The 16,084-nt window shown below is 50.8% G+C and overlaps 4 protein-coding genes across 4 annotated transcripts; 2 read left to right on the top strand and 2 right to left on the bottom strand.

Moving 5' to 3' along the window:
• Nucleotides 1–168: 168 nt before the first annotated feature.
• On the bottom strand, nucleotides 169–1,986 carry trm6 (tRNA 1-methyladenosine methyltransferase subunit GCD10; the record flags this gene model as incomplete). Its single annotated transcript, XM_026769509.1, has 2 exons — nucleotides 169–1,840; nucleotides 1,901–1,986. 2 exons carry the CDS (start codon nucleotides 1,984–1,986, stop codon nucleotides 169–171), a joined length of 1,758 nt encoding a protein of 585 aa, XP_026622323.1.
• A 758-nt stretch (nucleotides 1,987–2,744) lies between these two features.
• BDQ94DRAFT_86729 (uncharacterized protein) lies at nucleotides 2,745–6,133 on the top strand. Its single transcript, XM_026776725.1, has 3 exons — nucleotides 2,745–3,521; nucleotides 3,574–4,472; nucleotides 4,522–6,133. Exons 1-3 carry the CDS (start codon nucleotides 2,879–2,881, stop codon nucleotides 5,659–5,661), a joined length of 2,682 nt encoding a protein of 893 aa, XP_026622322.1. The 5' UTR covers nucleotides 2,745–2,878; the 3' UTR covers nucleotides 5,662–6,133.
• Nucleotides 6,134–6,584: 451 nt separating this feature from the next.
• BDQ94DRAFT_182545 (putative DUF221 domain protein) lies at nucleotides 6,585–9,552 on the bottom strand (the record flags this gene model as incomplete). The annotated part of the gene is made up of 6 exons (XM_026774182.1): nucleotides 6,585–7,372; nucleotides 7,428–7,826; nucleotides 7,877–8,800; nucleotides 8,859–9,151; nucleotides 9,211–9,446; nucleotides 9,505–9,552. 6 exons carry the CDS (start codon nucleotides 9,550–9,552, stop codon nucleotides 6,657–6,659), a joined length of 2,616 nt encoding a protein of 871 aa, XP_026622321.1. The 3' UTR covers nucleotides 6,585–6,656.
• A 4,591-nt stretch (nucleotides 9,553–14,143) lies between these two features.
• On the top strand, nucleotides 14,144–15,714 carry BDQ94DRAFT_150910 (uncharacterized protein). Its single transcript, XM_026767671.1, has 2 exons — nucleotides 14,144–14,818; nucleotides 14,879–15,714. The coding sequence occupies exons 1-2, from the start codon at nucleotides 14,188–14,190 to the stop codon at nucleotides 15,322–15,324; spliced, it is 1,077 nt and encodes a 358-aa protein (XP_026622320.1). The 5' UTR covers nucleotides 14,144–14,187; the 3' UTR covers nucleotides 15,325–15,714.
• Nucleotides 15,715–16,084: the final 370 nt, after the last annotated feature.

The raw sequence follows: 16,084 nt of genomic DNA, 5'->3' as shown, positions 1-16,084 counted from the left end.
GATGGTGTCGGTGACGAATATTCTGGAGCTGTCGGGCAGATGGCTCCCTCTTATCACTTCGACGGAGCTCTTTATTTCATGTAGTGATGTTCACATGGTATATTCTTTCAGCCCATTCCCGGCTATCTTACAGGTAAGGTAATAATATAGAATCCGAACTGAGATAGGTCACGACGTCATCTCCACATCCCCGCTGCCCGTCTGCGTCTCAGTTGGAGTTTGCGTCTGCGTCGGTGTCTCTGTCTCCTTGGTCACCTTCCTCCTCTTCCGGCCGGGATTTCCAGCTGCCTCGATGATCTCCTGCGTCGGGATGACCCGGATGCCATGGAAGATGTACCCTTCTGCACCACCACGTCCCGACATCAACGGATGTGTCCGCCCAGGAAGGACCTGCCAGACACGTACTCGGGAGGTCTGCAGTGTCGGCGCAAGCAACATGGTAGGGTCGACTGTGAATTCCTCTTCCAGTGCAGGGTGCATCTTGCCAGACTCATCCTGGCCCTCAGCCTGTTGCTGTTCTTGTAGCTCACGCTTCCGAGCGATGTAGGCGTTCTTGCGCGCTGTCGAATACAAGTCCATTACCTCTGTCAACGGTTCAACGGTGGGTGAGTAGATAGTAATCGGTGCCGAGCCTCCCACCAATGGGACAGTGTATTTCAGGATACTCGTCGGGCTCATTAGAGAGGCGATAATGAGACCATCGAAGCCGCCGGCCCGAGCTTCGTCGACTACCTTGCGGACGCGCATCCAACGCCCGCGCTTGCGGTGGTAGGCGCTACGCTTGCTGGCCTTGTATGTAGCAAGCTCTTCTTCGGGTACTACTGACGGCTCCTCGGAGTAGATGTTGTCCGCCATGGGGTCGAGCAGCTGCATGAAAGAGACGGTCTTGAGATTTGTGTAGAGGGGATGTGTGTCGCTCGGGCTGTCTTGTTCGTAGCCAAAGTATTTCAAGAGACTTAGGTTAGGCTGCTTGTTGGCGTGAAGAAGGGTGATAGTGTTTCCTGAAGCGGACATCTGTGGCCGACGGGGTGGGCGATGTGTGGTCGTCGTGGATTGCTCCTCTCCATCCTGGGCTTTCTCTTCGCCGTCTTGGGGCTTCTCTGCCTCATCAGCTTCCGCCGCGGCAGGCCGCTCAATGGCGTCCTGTTGCTCCTGGTCATTCTCGCCATCGTGAGGGTACAGGATTCCCATTCTCTCCGCCAAAGCTGCGACGACCAGACCGCCCGTATCATCAACAACCAGATAGCGACCATTCGGTTTCGACGTAACAGTATCGTCAAAAGAGGTGCTTCCACCATGGTGTACATTTCCCCAACACCCAATCAGCCCGATGAGCTCGTCGCGCAATTCCATAGTCCGAGCTGCATCCTTGTCCTCAAGCATGTAGTTCGTCAAGAGACTGACATCCAACGGAATCACTGTGAACCGCTTCATGTACTTCTTCTCCTTCCGCAGCTTATACTTGGCCAGTGAGAATGCCGTCTTCTGATCCAAGGCCTGATGCGACTCGAGCAGCTTCGCAATAATTTCCCTTCCCGCGCCGGTGCTTTCCTTCTTCAGCGCCAGAATCTCTTCTAGCGTTAACTTTTGCGTGGATCGGTCGTCGATGGTTTCGCGATTCGACCGCACCGGGGTGCCGTCTTCATTGACCTCCACATCATCGCCGTCGCCTTCGCCATCGGTGATGAGGGATTCTGCGTGGAGTTCCGCCGCCGATACGATGCGGAGGTAGGTGCTATCAGCTTGTCCGGGGGTTTCGTGGATCTCGAAGGTCAGGTAGAAGGGGCGGCCAATGATCTGGTTGGCGGGGAAAGCGCCGTATTTGCCTAGAGAAATTTGTCTGTAAAATATAATTAGCACTGTGCGATTCCTGAGAAATTGGAGCATTTTGCGCGCATACGTATTGGGAACGACTTTCTGGATCCTCGTCGCCTCGGAGGGGAGCTTGAAGGCGACGAATTGATTTGGTCGCACGTAGGAATGCATGATGTGGGAGGTTTTAGAACGTATATGTGACGGGATAAGAATCAGCGCATTATAAGCAAAGAACAAAAAGATCAATTCAAGCGACCAGAGCCAATAACCCCGCCAACGTAGCAGCTTTTGTCTCCGATGGACTTCCGTTACTTTTTTCTGCGATAGCGCACGGACCCTCCATCACTTGCGATAATGCACGGCTTATGTAATGAGTATAGCAGCGGATCATCTGTTCTTCCTCTCTTCCGCGGTAATACGTCATTTTCAAGTGGCGGTGCGCAATACGCGGAGAGTGTGGCGGTGCCAGCGGGGACGTGACCATACGAGACAGTAATAGCAGGCAGCCACATTGCGAATCCCCGCACCAAACAGCGGTAACAGCGGTAACGGGAGAACAGGCAGGGGTCCACCGCCAATCCCGAGCATCGATCGCATCCATTCATTCATTCCGCCAGGGAATCCGGGTGCCTGTGACCCTCAACGGTCATTCCCGCCATTGTTGTTGACTTCGCGTGCCTTTCCTCCCTCAATTTTTACTTTGCATCTTCTTCTTGCTGCCTAGGATCGACCATCCCCTCCCTGCAAAAGGCATGGCTGAGGCTGTTGTTTTGTTTCTCGCGTATACTGGCTAATCTTGATCTCATCGTCCCTTTCGGAGCCACTGCCTGGTTACGTATACATCCCCGAGAGCTCCCAACCACGTCTGCGACACTTTGGCGCCCATTCGTGCGTCAGACTGTCGAACTAGGCAATCTCACCTGTCATCAGAGGGAGCCTGCCGATCTAACTCTTCTGACTGGCTCCTTGACCGCACTTTATTGGCCCCCAAGCTTGTCCAACCCTCTTGTAATCCCCCCGTGAGCTCGGCAACCCCGGGCCTCGTACACTAAGAGTTCGCCTCATGGTCTTGCGAAAACGAGCTCCGCCACGCCTCCACAGCCTTCCTCAAGGGAATGACCGTACTGGATCCCGCTTCACCAACTCCAAACTCTCCCCGACTTCCAAATCCCTCTCATCCTCGTCGCCAAAACGCCTGACTCGCCCGCGACGGGCTCAAAGCTCTCCTCAACCTCATCGGGTTGTTTCTCAGGAATCGGTCTTTTCTCCCGATCTCAATACCTCACCAGCCTTTGACCTCATGCCGTTGGAACAGGCGCAGAGGTCGCCAATCCGGAATTCGGCCGGGGACGGGTCGAATCCGTGGGCGGACGAGCTCACAGCGCGGTTCGGTTTGGATCACCAGGATTCGGTGGCATCTCCTCGGCAAACAGCTAGTAGTCCTTCACAGGGTATGGGGATGGTGAACGGAAACGTATCAGACCAAGTTCCATCTACCTCTTTTCCTGGTGTTCAAGAGAGAGGTGCTGCGGAATGGCGACCCGACAGGGAGTACACGGGTCAATCACCGGTGCAGCTACAGTCGAACAACCCTTTTCTGAAACCGAGGTCGCCGGAACCAAATCCATGGCAAGATCGCAATTCTCACACCTCATATGGGGAGTCGTCCCAATTTCACGACGGTGCTAGTGGACATCTCGGACAAGGTATGCACTGTCCAACTGTCGCTGATCTAGCAGCCTAGGCTGACCCACTTAGACGAGGGATATATCCCGATGACAGCGCGCTTATCGCTCTTTGATCAGCCCGAGGAAGAGACTCCCTGGGTTGGTGAAGAGTCCACTGCGATGCAACCCCCCGCGTCTTCGCAAACGTACGGATACCACGACCAGAGTCAATTATATGCTGGCCAAGAAACTGGCATACATTATGGAACATCGAATGTGCCAGGTGCACCGTATACTAGTCAACAAACGTATCTCCAGCCAACCCCACAGCTACATGACGAGGGCAGGGAATCCCCGGCGAGGAGTATGAGTACTCCGGCGACTATATCCAGCAATACCACCGGCTCTTCTCACGTCTTGATTGAACTGGATGAAGCCCCTATTCCGCCACCTAAAACAGATGCCCCAAACAAAGCGCCTCAAAGCTACAACCTTAACTCGCCAGAGGGCCCACAGGAAGAAATCTTGCGAGAGAAGCCTGGCAACGCTCCCCCCTTACCCGATCGCTCGAAAGGCCCTGGTGCCGTCTATACTCATTCAGCATTCAGTGGACCAATGTCAGAAGCGGAAGCGAAGCGACAGCAAGAACAGCGGTCGGAGACCTACTCGATCAGACACGTCAACTGGGCCGATAGCACCGGCAAGTTACGCGAGTCGCCTATCCTGGTACAGAATAAAAATGGACCGTGTCCTCTTCTGGCACTGGTCAATGCTCTTGTGCTACGCTCTACAATCCACGACTCACAACCGCCGATTGTGAGAGCTTTGCAGACTCGCGAACAAATCTCGTTAGGGTTGCTGATTGAGGCACTCTTTGATGAATTGACCACACGGCTGGGGCCCGATGACGAGTTTCCCGATATCGAAGCTCTTAGTCGGTTTCTGACTATGCTGCATACCGGCATGAATGTCAATCCGCGACTCACTTTGGTGAGTAATTCGTACACATGTTAATGGACGCAGCAGCTAACCAGAGCAGGAATCTAATGATGCGCTGGGTACTTTCCTTGAAACCGAAGATATCCGTCTCTATGGAACATTCGGAGTCCCCTTAGTTCACGGATGGCTTGCAGCCCCGTCTACAGAGGCTGATGCAGCATTGGCCCGCGTGGGTCAGTATCACGAAGATATTCAGTTGCTTCCTTTCCGGAAGCAAGATCTGGAAGACCGCGTTATGCGAGGCAACGCATTGACGCCGGAGGAAGAACTCGTCATGAGTGATATCCAGACTATTCAAAAGTTCACGGAGTTCGAGAACGCGACTCAACTGAGCACTTTCGGCTTGAAGCATCTAGCAACGACGTTGCAGCCCGGATCATTCTCGATCCTATTCCGCAACGATCATTTCTCGACGCTGTACAAACATCCCCGACTCGATCAGCTCTTTACGCTAGTTACCGATGCTGGTTATTCCAGCCACGCTGAGGTTGTATGGGAGAGTCTTGTCGACGTCAATGGTTCAGAAGCTGGTTTCTTTTCCGGAGACTTTCGCCCTGTCAGCCATGACGCTCCTCCCCCTTCTGACCCATCGGGCCCAAGAACATCGAGCAATACCGGCCTTCCTCCCGAGCCACAGGAACAGCGTAGCAGCACCATGACTCCCCAGGAACAGGCCGATGCAGACTACGCCTACGCGCTCGCTCTCCAGTACCAAGAAGAAGAGCAACGAGCCAATGCCACGACCAATAGAGATTCGACCAACAGAAACCCTTCCCAGCGAGCTTCAGTCTCCCACCCGCCATCATCGGGGCTAGCACCCGGGGCAGCATACACTCGCAACCGTTCATCAAGTGCTGTAAACCCCAGCAGTGCTTCATACGCCACAGTTGCGTCTGAAAACCGCTCCTCAAGGCAAAGTCAGCGTCCTGCCCGGTACTCCCAGTCCAACATACCTACCATCCGGCCGACGGATGACGACGATGTTCCCCCGCCTTCATATGAGCAGGCAGCGAGAAGTCCAGTATACCCGTCGCCCCAGCGGAGCCCCAACTTCACAGACTCCTCTAATGCGTCTCCGTACCAAAGAACCCAACAGGGGAGACGACCTCCAGGTGTGCCTCTCACCACCGGACCCTCGGAACGCACAAGAGACCGACCCAAAGACTGCATCGTGATGTGAGCTTGCATTGCAAGACTAGACAGTCTGCCCGTACTTTCGGGTCCCCAACGATGTACATGACTTTATGTATTTTATGTAACCGCCTTGCAACCAGGCGGGGTTTAATGTCTATCATGCCCTACTACGACCACAATCATTAACGAGCGCGATATGAGGCCACTATGGCCATCGGGATTTATCTGGTATTGGGTGTCTTTCTATTCCGGTAGATATATATCTGAGCAAATGGTATTCATTATTATGAATAATACATAGCGTTTCCATACAGGACATAGGGAATTCACTCTTTTATTTTCAGCCTATGTGGATATTCAATTTCCATATCAAAGCCCGTAAATCCCTCATATCCTCGGTTTGTTCCAAGATTAAATGTTTATAAACCTCTAGTACTAGCTCATTGCAAACGCCTCGTCAATAGAAAAGCTACTATCAGAATGTGATATGTATGGATCCACACATGGTTAAAGACTTCCTACTCAACTCACCATAACGTTATTACGTATGTAATCCGTATAGTTGCCTAGCAGTAGACGCCAGAGCGGAAGACAGTATGGTACTTATGTTAATAACTAAATATAGAAGACTGATATCCGCTTAGCAACGGCAGTGGGACCCCAAAATCGATCATGCCCACTTTTAATTCGGTCTATTCTACTCCGTAGGTTCGAAGGCAATCAATCTTGTCTCGGCGAAGGATCGAAGATCCTGCAAGGGATGGGGGAACACTATAGACTTTGGCCGGGGTGGAGCATTGTTTAGAATTAGAGTTTGGGGGCCGGGGGAAGAAAGATGAATCCCGGATGCATATGATAGCGGTTGACGTGGGATTTTGCTTACCATAGTTTGCAGGAGCATAGTACAGAATAGATAGTTGATTGGATTCATTGATTAATATTATTCAGTTGATAGATAGATAGGTAGGCAGATAAGTAAATGTCACAATCTTGTGGCCAAGTCAATCCAGCATCAAATCGTTAATCGTAAGGCAGAGCAGGCTAATAAAGAATCTTCAGTTCCCACAGCGGCAGCTTAGGATCATACTTGTCCCAGACAATTCGGTTCTTTTCGTTCAGGTGTGCCCCCTCGTCTGTGATAGGAATGCACGGGTCCGTATCGAGCACTTCCTGTTGGCTGAATCCCCATTTATCCCGTGGGATCCAAAGAGTCGGGGTTCGTGCGGTGATGCACGGCTCGTAGTAGGCCTTGTTTCTTTCTTCCTCTGTGTATCGGATCTCCACATGGTCGCGGGGAACTTTTCCGCGCAGTGCGGCGTAGTCGCGATACAGATTAGGGTGGAACCATTTCCAGGCCGCTTCCCATTTGCCCACTGAGCGGGGGTTCAGGGCATCTGCTTCCGCTTTGGATAGCTGCGACTCTTCTTCGACGTCCAGGTTGGCTGGAAGGAAAGAGTACAGCGGCTCCAGCGCATCGTTGAGGGATATATGGGCTAGGATGGTCACTATGAGAAACAGGGCCATGATGATGAGTGGTCCGATGGCTCCTTTGATGGCAAAGAGACCGATTAGACAGATATCTGCGAGGTAGATACCAGTCAAGAGGTGTTGCAGTGCGCGCGGATACACGAGGCCTCTGGTGTCGATGCGGAGTTCGTAAACGAATAAGAAGTTGTACCGATATGCTTGGTACACAAGGTAGAGTCCGACAAAGGCGAATCCTAAAATTAACGGAGCAATGCACGAGTAGGTAATTGCTGCGAAGACAATGTTAGACTCAGAAAAAGCCTGAAAAGGCAAAATTGAACGTACCAATCACACCCATGTTTGTGAAAACGGGGAACACATTGCCCCATCCTACACCACTCAGGGCAGCCCATCTCTGGTATAGTCGTCGAGGGGTACGGTCGAAGAATGTTGTGATGAATTTGAAGACGACAGCCCCTGCAACCTGTACGACCGCCATGGAGCTCATAGTCAGGCCCTGGAGAAGAAAATAGGAGATATAGAAATTGGTCGCTTTTGGTAGGTTCTCGGCCAGAAGATCCTTGGCCGATAGAGGGTCCTTGATGATCTGAGCAGTCGCAGCCGATGCCGCCGAAGTCAACGTAGTGACAAGGAAGACTTGCACTACCTGGAAACAGAAGTGTGCACTCTGGGTAAAGAGTTCCACACGCGACGTCGACGGCACACCAGAGACTCTGGCGCAGGCTGTGTAATGGTTAGAAGCTGCAGGTCACGAACAAGTGGGGAAGTCGTACCTCGACAAATGATTGGAACCAGAGACATCAACAAAGCGAGCGCAGCGGAAGGAAGTAGACCAGAGATAAGACCTAAGATGACCGACGGAAGCTTGTTGATGAAGCCTAGAAATGGGATCATGCTAGTGAGATAAGTGATGTTCGAGATCGTTCCGACCATGGCAGATGGGATAGACCAAAAAATAACGAGGGCAGCAAGGCCACCCTGAACCGCAAACCGGCGTGCGATCCGCTGCCACCAGCTCAAGTTCAAAGCTGACCAAACGACCTCGTTTGGCGAGATACCAATGAAACGAGGCGTCATGTGAAGTGGCTGATGATGGGATACGGTCTGTAGAGCAACTTGCGCATCCTTTTGAGTGGCAAATTCGATGAAAACGGCAGAAAGATTCTTCATTTCTCCATTGCGATGCTTTTTCTGGAGGATAGAGATTTCCTCAATGACCTTCGTCAGCTCAGCGCGTAACCAGCGGATTGTATCGACCTTTTTGCCGAACATCTTAACACGATGAGTAGGTCTTTTGATCCCATGATATGTTGTGGAAGTGTTCGATTGGCACTCTTCGCAGCTATCTGAATCCAGGCATGGCTTCGAGAGGGCGACCCCCTTCTTGATGGCTTTCAGCCGCGCTGAATTTGCTGCTCGAATCAATTTTGTTTCAGCATGTTCCAGTTTGTAGGCTAGCTTTGCTCTCTCCATGACCTTCTTGTCCAAGGTTTTACACTCGGACGTGATCCAGATTCGGTTAATATTGTTTCCAAAAACCTGGCGCAGCGTCTTCTCGTTCTTATACTCCTCCGGTACGGACATGAATAAGACCGTCCTCGAAGAGATACGCTCCGCGTAGGCCGGGGAGTTGAAGTATGCTTGGCGTAGGTTCGCATAGAAGATACTCTCACGAGTGACCACAAAGAAAACAAAGGCTTCAACACAAAACATTAGTCCGTGGCGCTCATCCATTATACTGGAGGGATCTCTCACTGAAATAGACAATCGCTATAATTGTGTGTGCATAGTAACGCTGCGAGTTGGTCACATTACTGAAACTTAGGGCGTCCAGTTGGGTATTCCCTGCGCCACCCGTGGCATTAATTGGAAGCAAAATTGGCCAGGTTATAACGCAACCAGTGAAGCATGTGGCAGAGAGCACGCGTAAAAATCGGAGAAAAAGATACCCGTCCATGGAGGAATGTCGGAGGACCTGAGCATCGGAGATCTTCAGGAATTGGCCGAACCAATTGATAAACCCCGAAGGTAAACGTGGGGCACGCTCACTATGCGCATCTTAGCGACAGATTCTAGTGGAATAGGGGACAGACAACGAGAAACGTACTGCTGGTGCCAACATGGCAGGTGAGTCCTCGGTGCGTACCATCGCAGCTGGGTTCGCCGGCAGATTAAGAAGAGACCGAACCAAAACGCAGCGATCACCAACGCTGGTATCAGTGTGGTCAAGAATGCTGAAAGGGAAGTCGAATCCCCTCCAAGGCCAAGATCCGACATCGCATCGGATGTCGTCGAGGACGCATTTCCCCGTGATGAACCGATATTAGGGTCATTGTCGGGATTCTGGAACGGCCTAGGGTTAACATCTTGGAAGGTAAAAAGGATTCAGTTTGCTACATACGAGGATATCCCGTGTAAATAGGACCTTGAGAGCTCGTTGGTAGGCCATGGTGGTTGTCTGTGAACTCAGACGGCCTTCGTCTGGCCACTCTTAGTGGAAAGCAGGCAAGGGCGTCCGATTAAGGGCGGCGGCGTAGATAAGTAATATAGCTAGCCCTACTTCGTACAGGTCTTGTTTATTCTGGGAAAAGGCCCCTGCCTCCACACAGTCGCGGATTCCATGGTGTGTGAATCACGAGCAAGAAACCTGTCGGACCTGTCACTCAAAGGTGTCAAGTGAAAACTACTACTGGCCCCGACAGGCTGAAGCATGCGCTAGTGCTGTCTGACAGGGCTATCATTGGACGACCAAGAAATCCAATTGTTTGGAATGTGCGAGTGTTTATCGTGGATTTTAATCAGCCATCACCAATCATGGTTCGCTTATGCGCCCTGCCCTCGGCGAAGACCACCGTACAGAAGTACTAAATTGTAATTCCGGGCACTTGACAATTAAGCGACTGACCGACTGTAGGTTTTGATCCACTTGCCGTCGGGCACGGTGCGTGGGCGCTGGAACGCGGACGCAATCAATCTGGGTTATGGAGCAGTTACACACAGCATGTCAACCGGAAGCCAGGGGTCGAGAAATTTTACTTGCGAACCAGATTAAGAGTTCGTCGGGACCCATGGAGGCATGGACACTGGACAACCCAAAAGTGCAAGTCGAGGCCCAATGATAATTTGCAAACACCCCCTTTTGCGGAACGCGCATGAGATCGGCTGCAGGAAGGCTACCACAGTCGCTAATCTTCACTAGTCCCATAGGCTTGAGGGCAGGCTATCCAATAGACGATGGGTCCCGCCGATCAGCGATATCACAGCTCCGTCTGGCCCTCCAGCCTCCGCAAGGGATGTCTAGGCTCCTTTGAACCAAAGGTTTCAGCCGTACACCAGAGTACCACGTTGAAGTTGCACTGAGACATGCAGTAGTTTTCTATATCAAGTATCTAAACAGTAAAAGCCACTTCCATTTGGGAGGAGACCCAACTTATCCTGTTCCTGGCGCTCCATCGCATCCGGAGGACAGCTTGTGGGCAAAAGACCGAGACAGCTCCCGGGAATCCGCCGAGCGCCCTAAAACTTGCTAACCATGGATCATCCTAGTGCCATCTGCATGACCAGATCCTCCCCTCCAAAGTCCCAACACCATATCAGTATGCTTCGTAGTCCCGATGCTATTGAGGTGTTAGCCCCGGCGTATGCCAAATCATTTCCAGTCCCACTGCATGAGACCGACGTCAGTTGAGCCGTCCTACTGTCAGATGTCAAGTTCTGCACTGACTGGCTAATGCACAGATGCCGTGTTCAATGTCTGGTTCACCGTGCAATTAGATTGGGTTTGCTGCCGCATGGTTGACCGACAGAGGCCATGCCCTGTAACCCCAGAAGAGCATAGTCTCCCCACATTGCTAGCTGCTGTTTGTCTGCAGTGCCTGGCGCAGGATGCCTACACAGATCAGGGAGACGTGGAGCAATTTTCTTTGGCTGGAAATCAAAGCCGACAGCGATGTTCCAACTTCCAACTACTCCGTACTGTCCTTCCGATCGTCCACTGTCGATCATGGCCTGACGGGCCAATACTCAGCTCTGTCCCCGTTGAATAACGGAACACAGTTATTAACACTGTTTCGCGGGACACCTTAGGTAGATATGGTCAGGAATGAGGGGATGTAAGATGACTGAGGGAGGGAAACAAGGGAGAGCGAGGTTGGAAGTCCCGCCATCCCAAACGGGCATCGGGGATGTTCCTTCACACGTCGGGGATCCGGTGACTTGACTCTGTCAAACAACCACAACACAAAGGGCAACACTCAGGACTGCAGCTCCACGAATACAGACACGCACAATGCCTTGTTTAAGCTACTTGCACAGCGATATACTATTAGTGTGACTGCCGATTACTCCAAGACATTTGTCGAACAGAAACCTATTTGTTGCAGCGCTATTCATCTATACCATATCGGACAAGAAGAACCCCAGTACACTTCAAGGTAGGTTCAATCCGGTGCAACTAGCTCGGGTTGTCAGTACTACCTATACGAAGTAATATTGTTTCTTGCCAGGCTGCGACATTTTTCTCGACGCTAGTTGCACTGAATTCCTCCGATGGCCGCGGAATGTACGTTCGTTTACGGGATAGATCGACCCGTTAAGGACATGAAAGCTACAACACGGGACGTCCCTTAGGAGAGGAACTGGTTTGGTGATGCGCTTTGTTCCAAAAAGCAATAAGAAAAGATTGCATCATTACAGATGCGGCGTCTTGATCGCCTTGAATCTCGTGCATACACGAAGGTCTGGCCTTTCAGACTAACTTGTACGCGCGCTCTGCAGGTCTCCTACGCGTCGTACTTTCTCTCAGATGGTTTCACAAAATGTTCCCAACATAGAGGTATTCGCTGGTGTTACAGCATCAAGGGCACACCAACCGTCTTTCTCCACGCGGTCTCGGGGAGGTATCCCTTGCGTGCGCCAGCACAGCAAAGCCCAGGTGTGGTTGGGAGTAACTACGCTAAGCTTTTGGTGGCTTGATGCCTTAAGCTGATAGCCGTGTGTAGTCGGCTATATGGTGACCACAAGCTGCTTTCTCGATAAGTATATGCCTACGGCCCCGCGCGATCCTAGCTGAAATCTTTAACAAGTTGCCATACCAATAGTCCGGGAAGCCCATTGCTATACTCCACAAGCCTATCTCGGCAGCTTAATAAGGGTACACCACTAGCGCCCTTGGGATATATCTCCATCTACATATAGGTCATCCTCGAAAGACTGTCTCGACAAAGGCTGTGGGCAAGAACCTCCTTGAGCGTAGATGAGATCGAACAGGTAAGGAGGCCGCAAAACAATCTATGAAACAGGAGCAGTTGGCAGTGAAACCCAAGTCACTAGAAACATAGACCGATAATGGTGGTTACATCATCTTGCAGTCAACGCCAAAGGCACCTTGAAAGCTTCATTTGACACTATTACCCCTTCGCACCCACAAGGTTCGGGTAACAAGAAGACTACTCCACTTAACCGCAAAAGCTAACCGCTAAAGCATCGAAACCGGCCATAGTCGACGACTGGATTATCAGGGCTGCAGTCACTACACATGGTCTCAAGTATCATTGCAGTTGTCAATATTTTGTACCCCAACAAAGGGGGCAGATCCTGGCTGGCTTACTTTTCTATTTATTCTTTATCTCATTGCCCAGTACCGGCATGAACAGGCTGCTATTCGTGCTCATTCACCTAAGCAGTTGAGGAGGAGCGGCAGCGTCTAATCAAATCAATATTTCTCAGCGCTGCCAATCGTGGAGCTGTCATTGCCAGCGTGAAATATCAGAGTCCACTTTGCGGCTGCTCCTATCGCCATTTTCGCTTCAGGTTTAGGAGCAACTACCCGGTCTTGATAACCTCTCTGCTGTGTTTGTTGGTCTCGCTGTAATTCTAGTAGTTGGCTTTCATCCATCCTTTAGAATTTTTCCCAGTATGTTTCCAGCAGCGCCGGCCATGATTCGTTGCAGGGCTCGTTTCGAGGCAACGCGCCACAGTATAATTACAGTAGCCAGGTTGAATGATTACGGAAGGTGGTAAGCGGTACTCCATCCGTGGAATGCAATGTCTTGGGAGGCTGACTCGAAGAGCCTGTCAGCTTATCATGTGTCCCAGCTTTGAAAGCAAACCTTCCAGCGCGCCTTTCAATATTGGGTTCTTTCACTGCAGCTGCTCGTGGGACAGCACGGCTACTCTAGCCAGTCGTACTGTCTGCTGGAATATCACTGAGTGTCTTGGTTGACCCTGCAGTGCAATTACCGTCAAGGTCTAGAAGCGCAAAGTCAGTCTAGGTCGGATTGAGTCCCAGTGCCTGGTCGGTCAACATGGCCGTGGTCTCCAAAAGTGAAATCAATCATGATGTGCACTAATATCACCTTCCCAGTGATTTACCACGCTCTTGCCCGAGGTTGCAGCAACAAGTCAGTGGCTATGTGGGAATCTAGATTGTGAACCGATAACCACAATACATCGTATCATAATGTGCACTCAAGCCAGTCTTCAAAGCTTATGATCTCCTGTATAGAGAGTATGGGGAATCTTTAACTCGGTAATTGGAGCCTACAACTATCCCAGCGGTTCAAGCTTCCCTCTTGGGATCAGAATTCGGCACCATCAACGTACAACCAAGCCTTCCGTATGCGTGCAAATTCAGTAAGCCTGTATTTAAGTATGGTAATGGGAACAATCCCTAGTAGACTTAAAGTACCAGGATAGTATCATTCTGAACGGAGTGTCGATGTTGATGTTTGAGAAATCCCTTTTATGAGTGTTATATATATAATATTTAGTCAATCCAATGTGACGGTGAAAAATACTATACACATACTAGCGAAATCTTCTGAGAAGAAATTATCACCAGCTACTAGCCGAGACTCATACGACCATGCAAGAGAAGTAAAGAATTTCCAACAAGGGCTGAATTTCCATGTAATCATCCATTCCCATTGCACCGATGGACGTTGATTGTGACATTTGATTTGGCTATAAGCGGTGAATGACGGCAGTATATGCTTTATGGAGGCTTGCCGATAACCAATATCGCGACTACTCCTCTTGACCTTACGTATGAGCTGTGTCTGATCGTGACCAGACATTCGCGAGCATGTCACTTCTCGATAATGAAGAAGATGAGAACTCCAGATATTTGCGAAATAATTCAGAGTCCCCATCGGTGATAACCTCGATCGAGCCCAAGCAACCGTTCCCGCCGCTCCCCGCCGATGACCTTGCGACAACCACACTGAGCTCGCAAAACGATGGCTACGTCGAAGAAGATGACCACAATCCTACCTCACCCTCTCATGCAGATATCAATGCAGAAGATGATGCCGACTTTCAATCGCAATATTCGCTAGAGGATCAAGCCTTTTCGGATGCATCTACGGATTCGGAGGAGCAGTCACCGGAAGATGGTCTTTCTATGCATCACCCATTTCGCCAGTCCACGAGTTCCCTTCATGGGCCGAACGCCTTTGCTCCACCCTTCTACAATAGACCCCCAACTCCGCTTCCCCCGTCTCCATCATTGACTTCCCTTCTCCGACCGCCGTTCTCCACGACTACTTCTCGACCTACCACCCCTGACAGCTCGGATGTGGAAACACCGAATGATACGGAGGCTGCTGTCGCGAAATCTGCCCGCCGCGCGACGACTGTTCCCAGGGCCAGTCCGAAGGTGCCGACATATGAATACTATGGATTTGTCCTATATCTTGCTTCCTCTTTAGCCTTCCGTAAGTTGTTATCTAGCGCGCACTCTGCTCAGGGACATGCTAACACTTTCCGGCACGCAGTGATCTACATCCTTTGGTCCTACCTGCCGTCCCCGTTTCTACACCAGCTTGGAATATACTATTATCCGAATCGATGGTGGTCATTGGCCTTTCCTTCATGGCTGGTGATGTCCATCATCTACATATACGTTGCCCTGGCATCATACAACACGGGGTACCTGACGCTACCGATGAATAGCATGGAGAATATCGTGGATGAGGTGGCTAATGTCGCCGTCATTGATGGCAAGGGCAGGCGAAGACCTGGTGGAGCTGCGAAGATGAGACCTGGCGCGACATCGTATCAAATTATGGGGCCGCAGAACCGAAAGGTTAACTGGAAAGAGATATGGAGTGAAGGGACGGATGCTGTGCTGGATGTGCCAGTAGGCGGAGTCTGCGAAGTGCTTTATGGACAGGAGCGCGATGACGATGAGTTGTTTGAAGAGGCGTCTACTATTTCATAGACCACGATGTCAAAATTCCAGATATAACCCATCTTGCGCATATATCACTTCACTGTATGTGAACGACACCGTTCGTCGGGCTGGGTCCAAGCAACGCGGATCCTTTATCCCTTGATCGGCATCTTATCGCCACGTGATGCACTGGGTGCAAGAGGAAGATCGTAGAAGTACAAGAGAAGAATTGACTTTGTGGCCAACAAGAAGCTTATTTCGAAATGGACCCTAGCGGAATCAAAAGTAACTTGGAAATGAGAGCACATCAACAGAGGTTGCATGAAGACAACACACCGAAGGAGGCGAAAAAGGTTTCGGTATGTGGGCTGAATATTGTCCATAAGGCTCATGACAAGTGCCGTGCCACCCTGGCAGCATTCCGCCCGGCAATGGCTGGTTGAAGGAAAAAGAAAAATAGAAACCAGAAAACCATAAAAATAGCGACACGTTGTGCTTACATGGCCCGTCTACCATCTGCCAGGCTAAAATCCAATTCGAGACCCGCCATTCACCATGATTGGCGGTTTAGACGGAGTTTAGTGCCTTAGGTGTTGAGGTGTATGGAGTAGTTGGATCTATCTAATAAGGTAGGCTATCCAGCGCTACTACTACACTGAAGTAGCTGAAGTGGAGGTCTGTCGTCAGGTACCCTGCAACACCGGGACCTGATCATTTGCTTTTCACCCTCAACCTCAGATTGCAACCTGTACAACACAAGGGTGAGAGTAAATAGACGCATAATTTCATCTCTCCATGAAATGAAGTG

Source organism: Aspergillus welwitschiae, assembly GCF_003344945.1.
Source record: "Aspergillus welwitschiae strain CBS 139.54b unplaced genomic scaffold BDQ94scaffold_38, whole genome shotgun sequence".
In the NCBI taxonomy this organism is placed as follows: Eukaryota; Fungi; Ascomycota; class Eurotiomycetes; order Eurotiales; family Aspergillaceae; genus Aspergillus; species Aspergillus welwitschiae.
The sequence above is the reverse complement of the archived record's forward strand: the minus strand, read 5'-3'. Positions and strand labels throughout refer to the sequence as shown.

Coding starts and splice junctions, on each gene's coding strand:
- BDQ94DRAFT_86729 (XM_026776725.1), top strand. CDS start 2,879: ATGGTCTTGCGAAAACGAGCTCCGCCACGCCTCCACAGCCTTCCTCAA. Junction 3,522..3,573: donor TAGTGGACATCTCGGACAAG/GTATGCACTGTC, acceptor TGACCCACTTAG/ACGAGGGATATATCCCGATG. Junction 4,473..4,521: donor TCAATCCGCGACTCACTTTG/GTGAGTAATTCG, acceptor TAACCAGAGCAG/GAATCTAATGATGCGCTGGG.
- BDQ94DRAFT_150910 (XM_026767671.1), top strand. CDS start 14,188: ATGTCACTTCTCGATAATGAAGAAGATGAGAACTCCAGATATTTGCGA. Junction 14,819..14,878: donor TGCTTCCTCTTTAGCCTTCC/GTAAGTTGTTAT, acceptor TCCGGCACGCAG/TGATCTACATCCTTTGGTCC.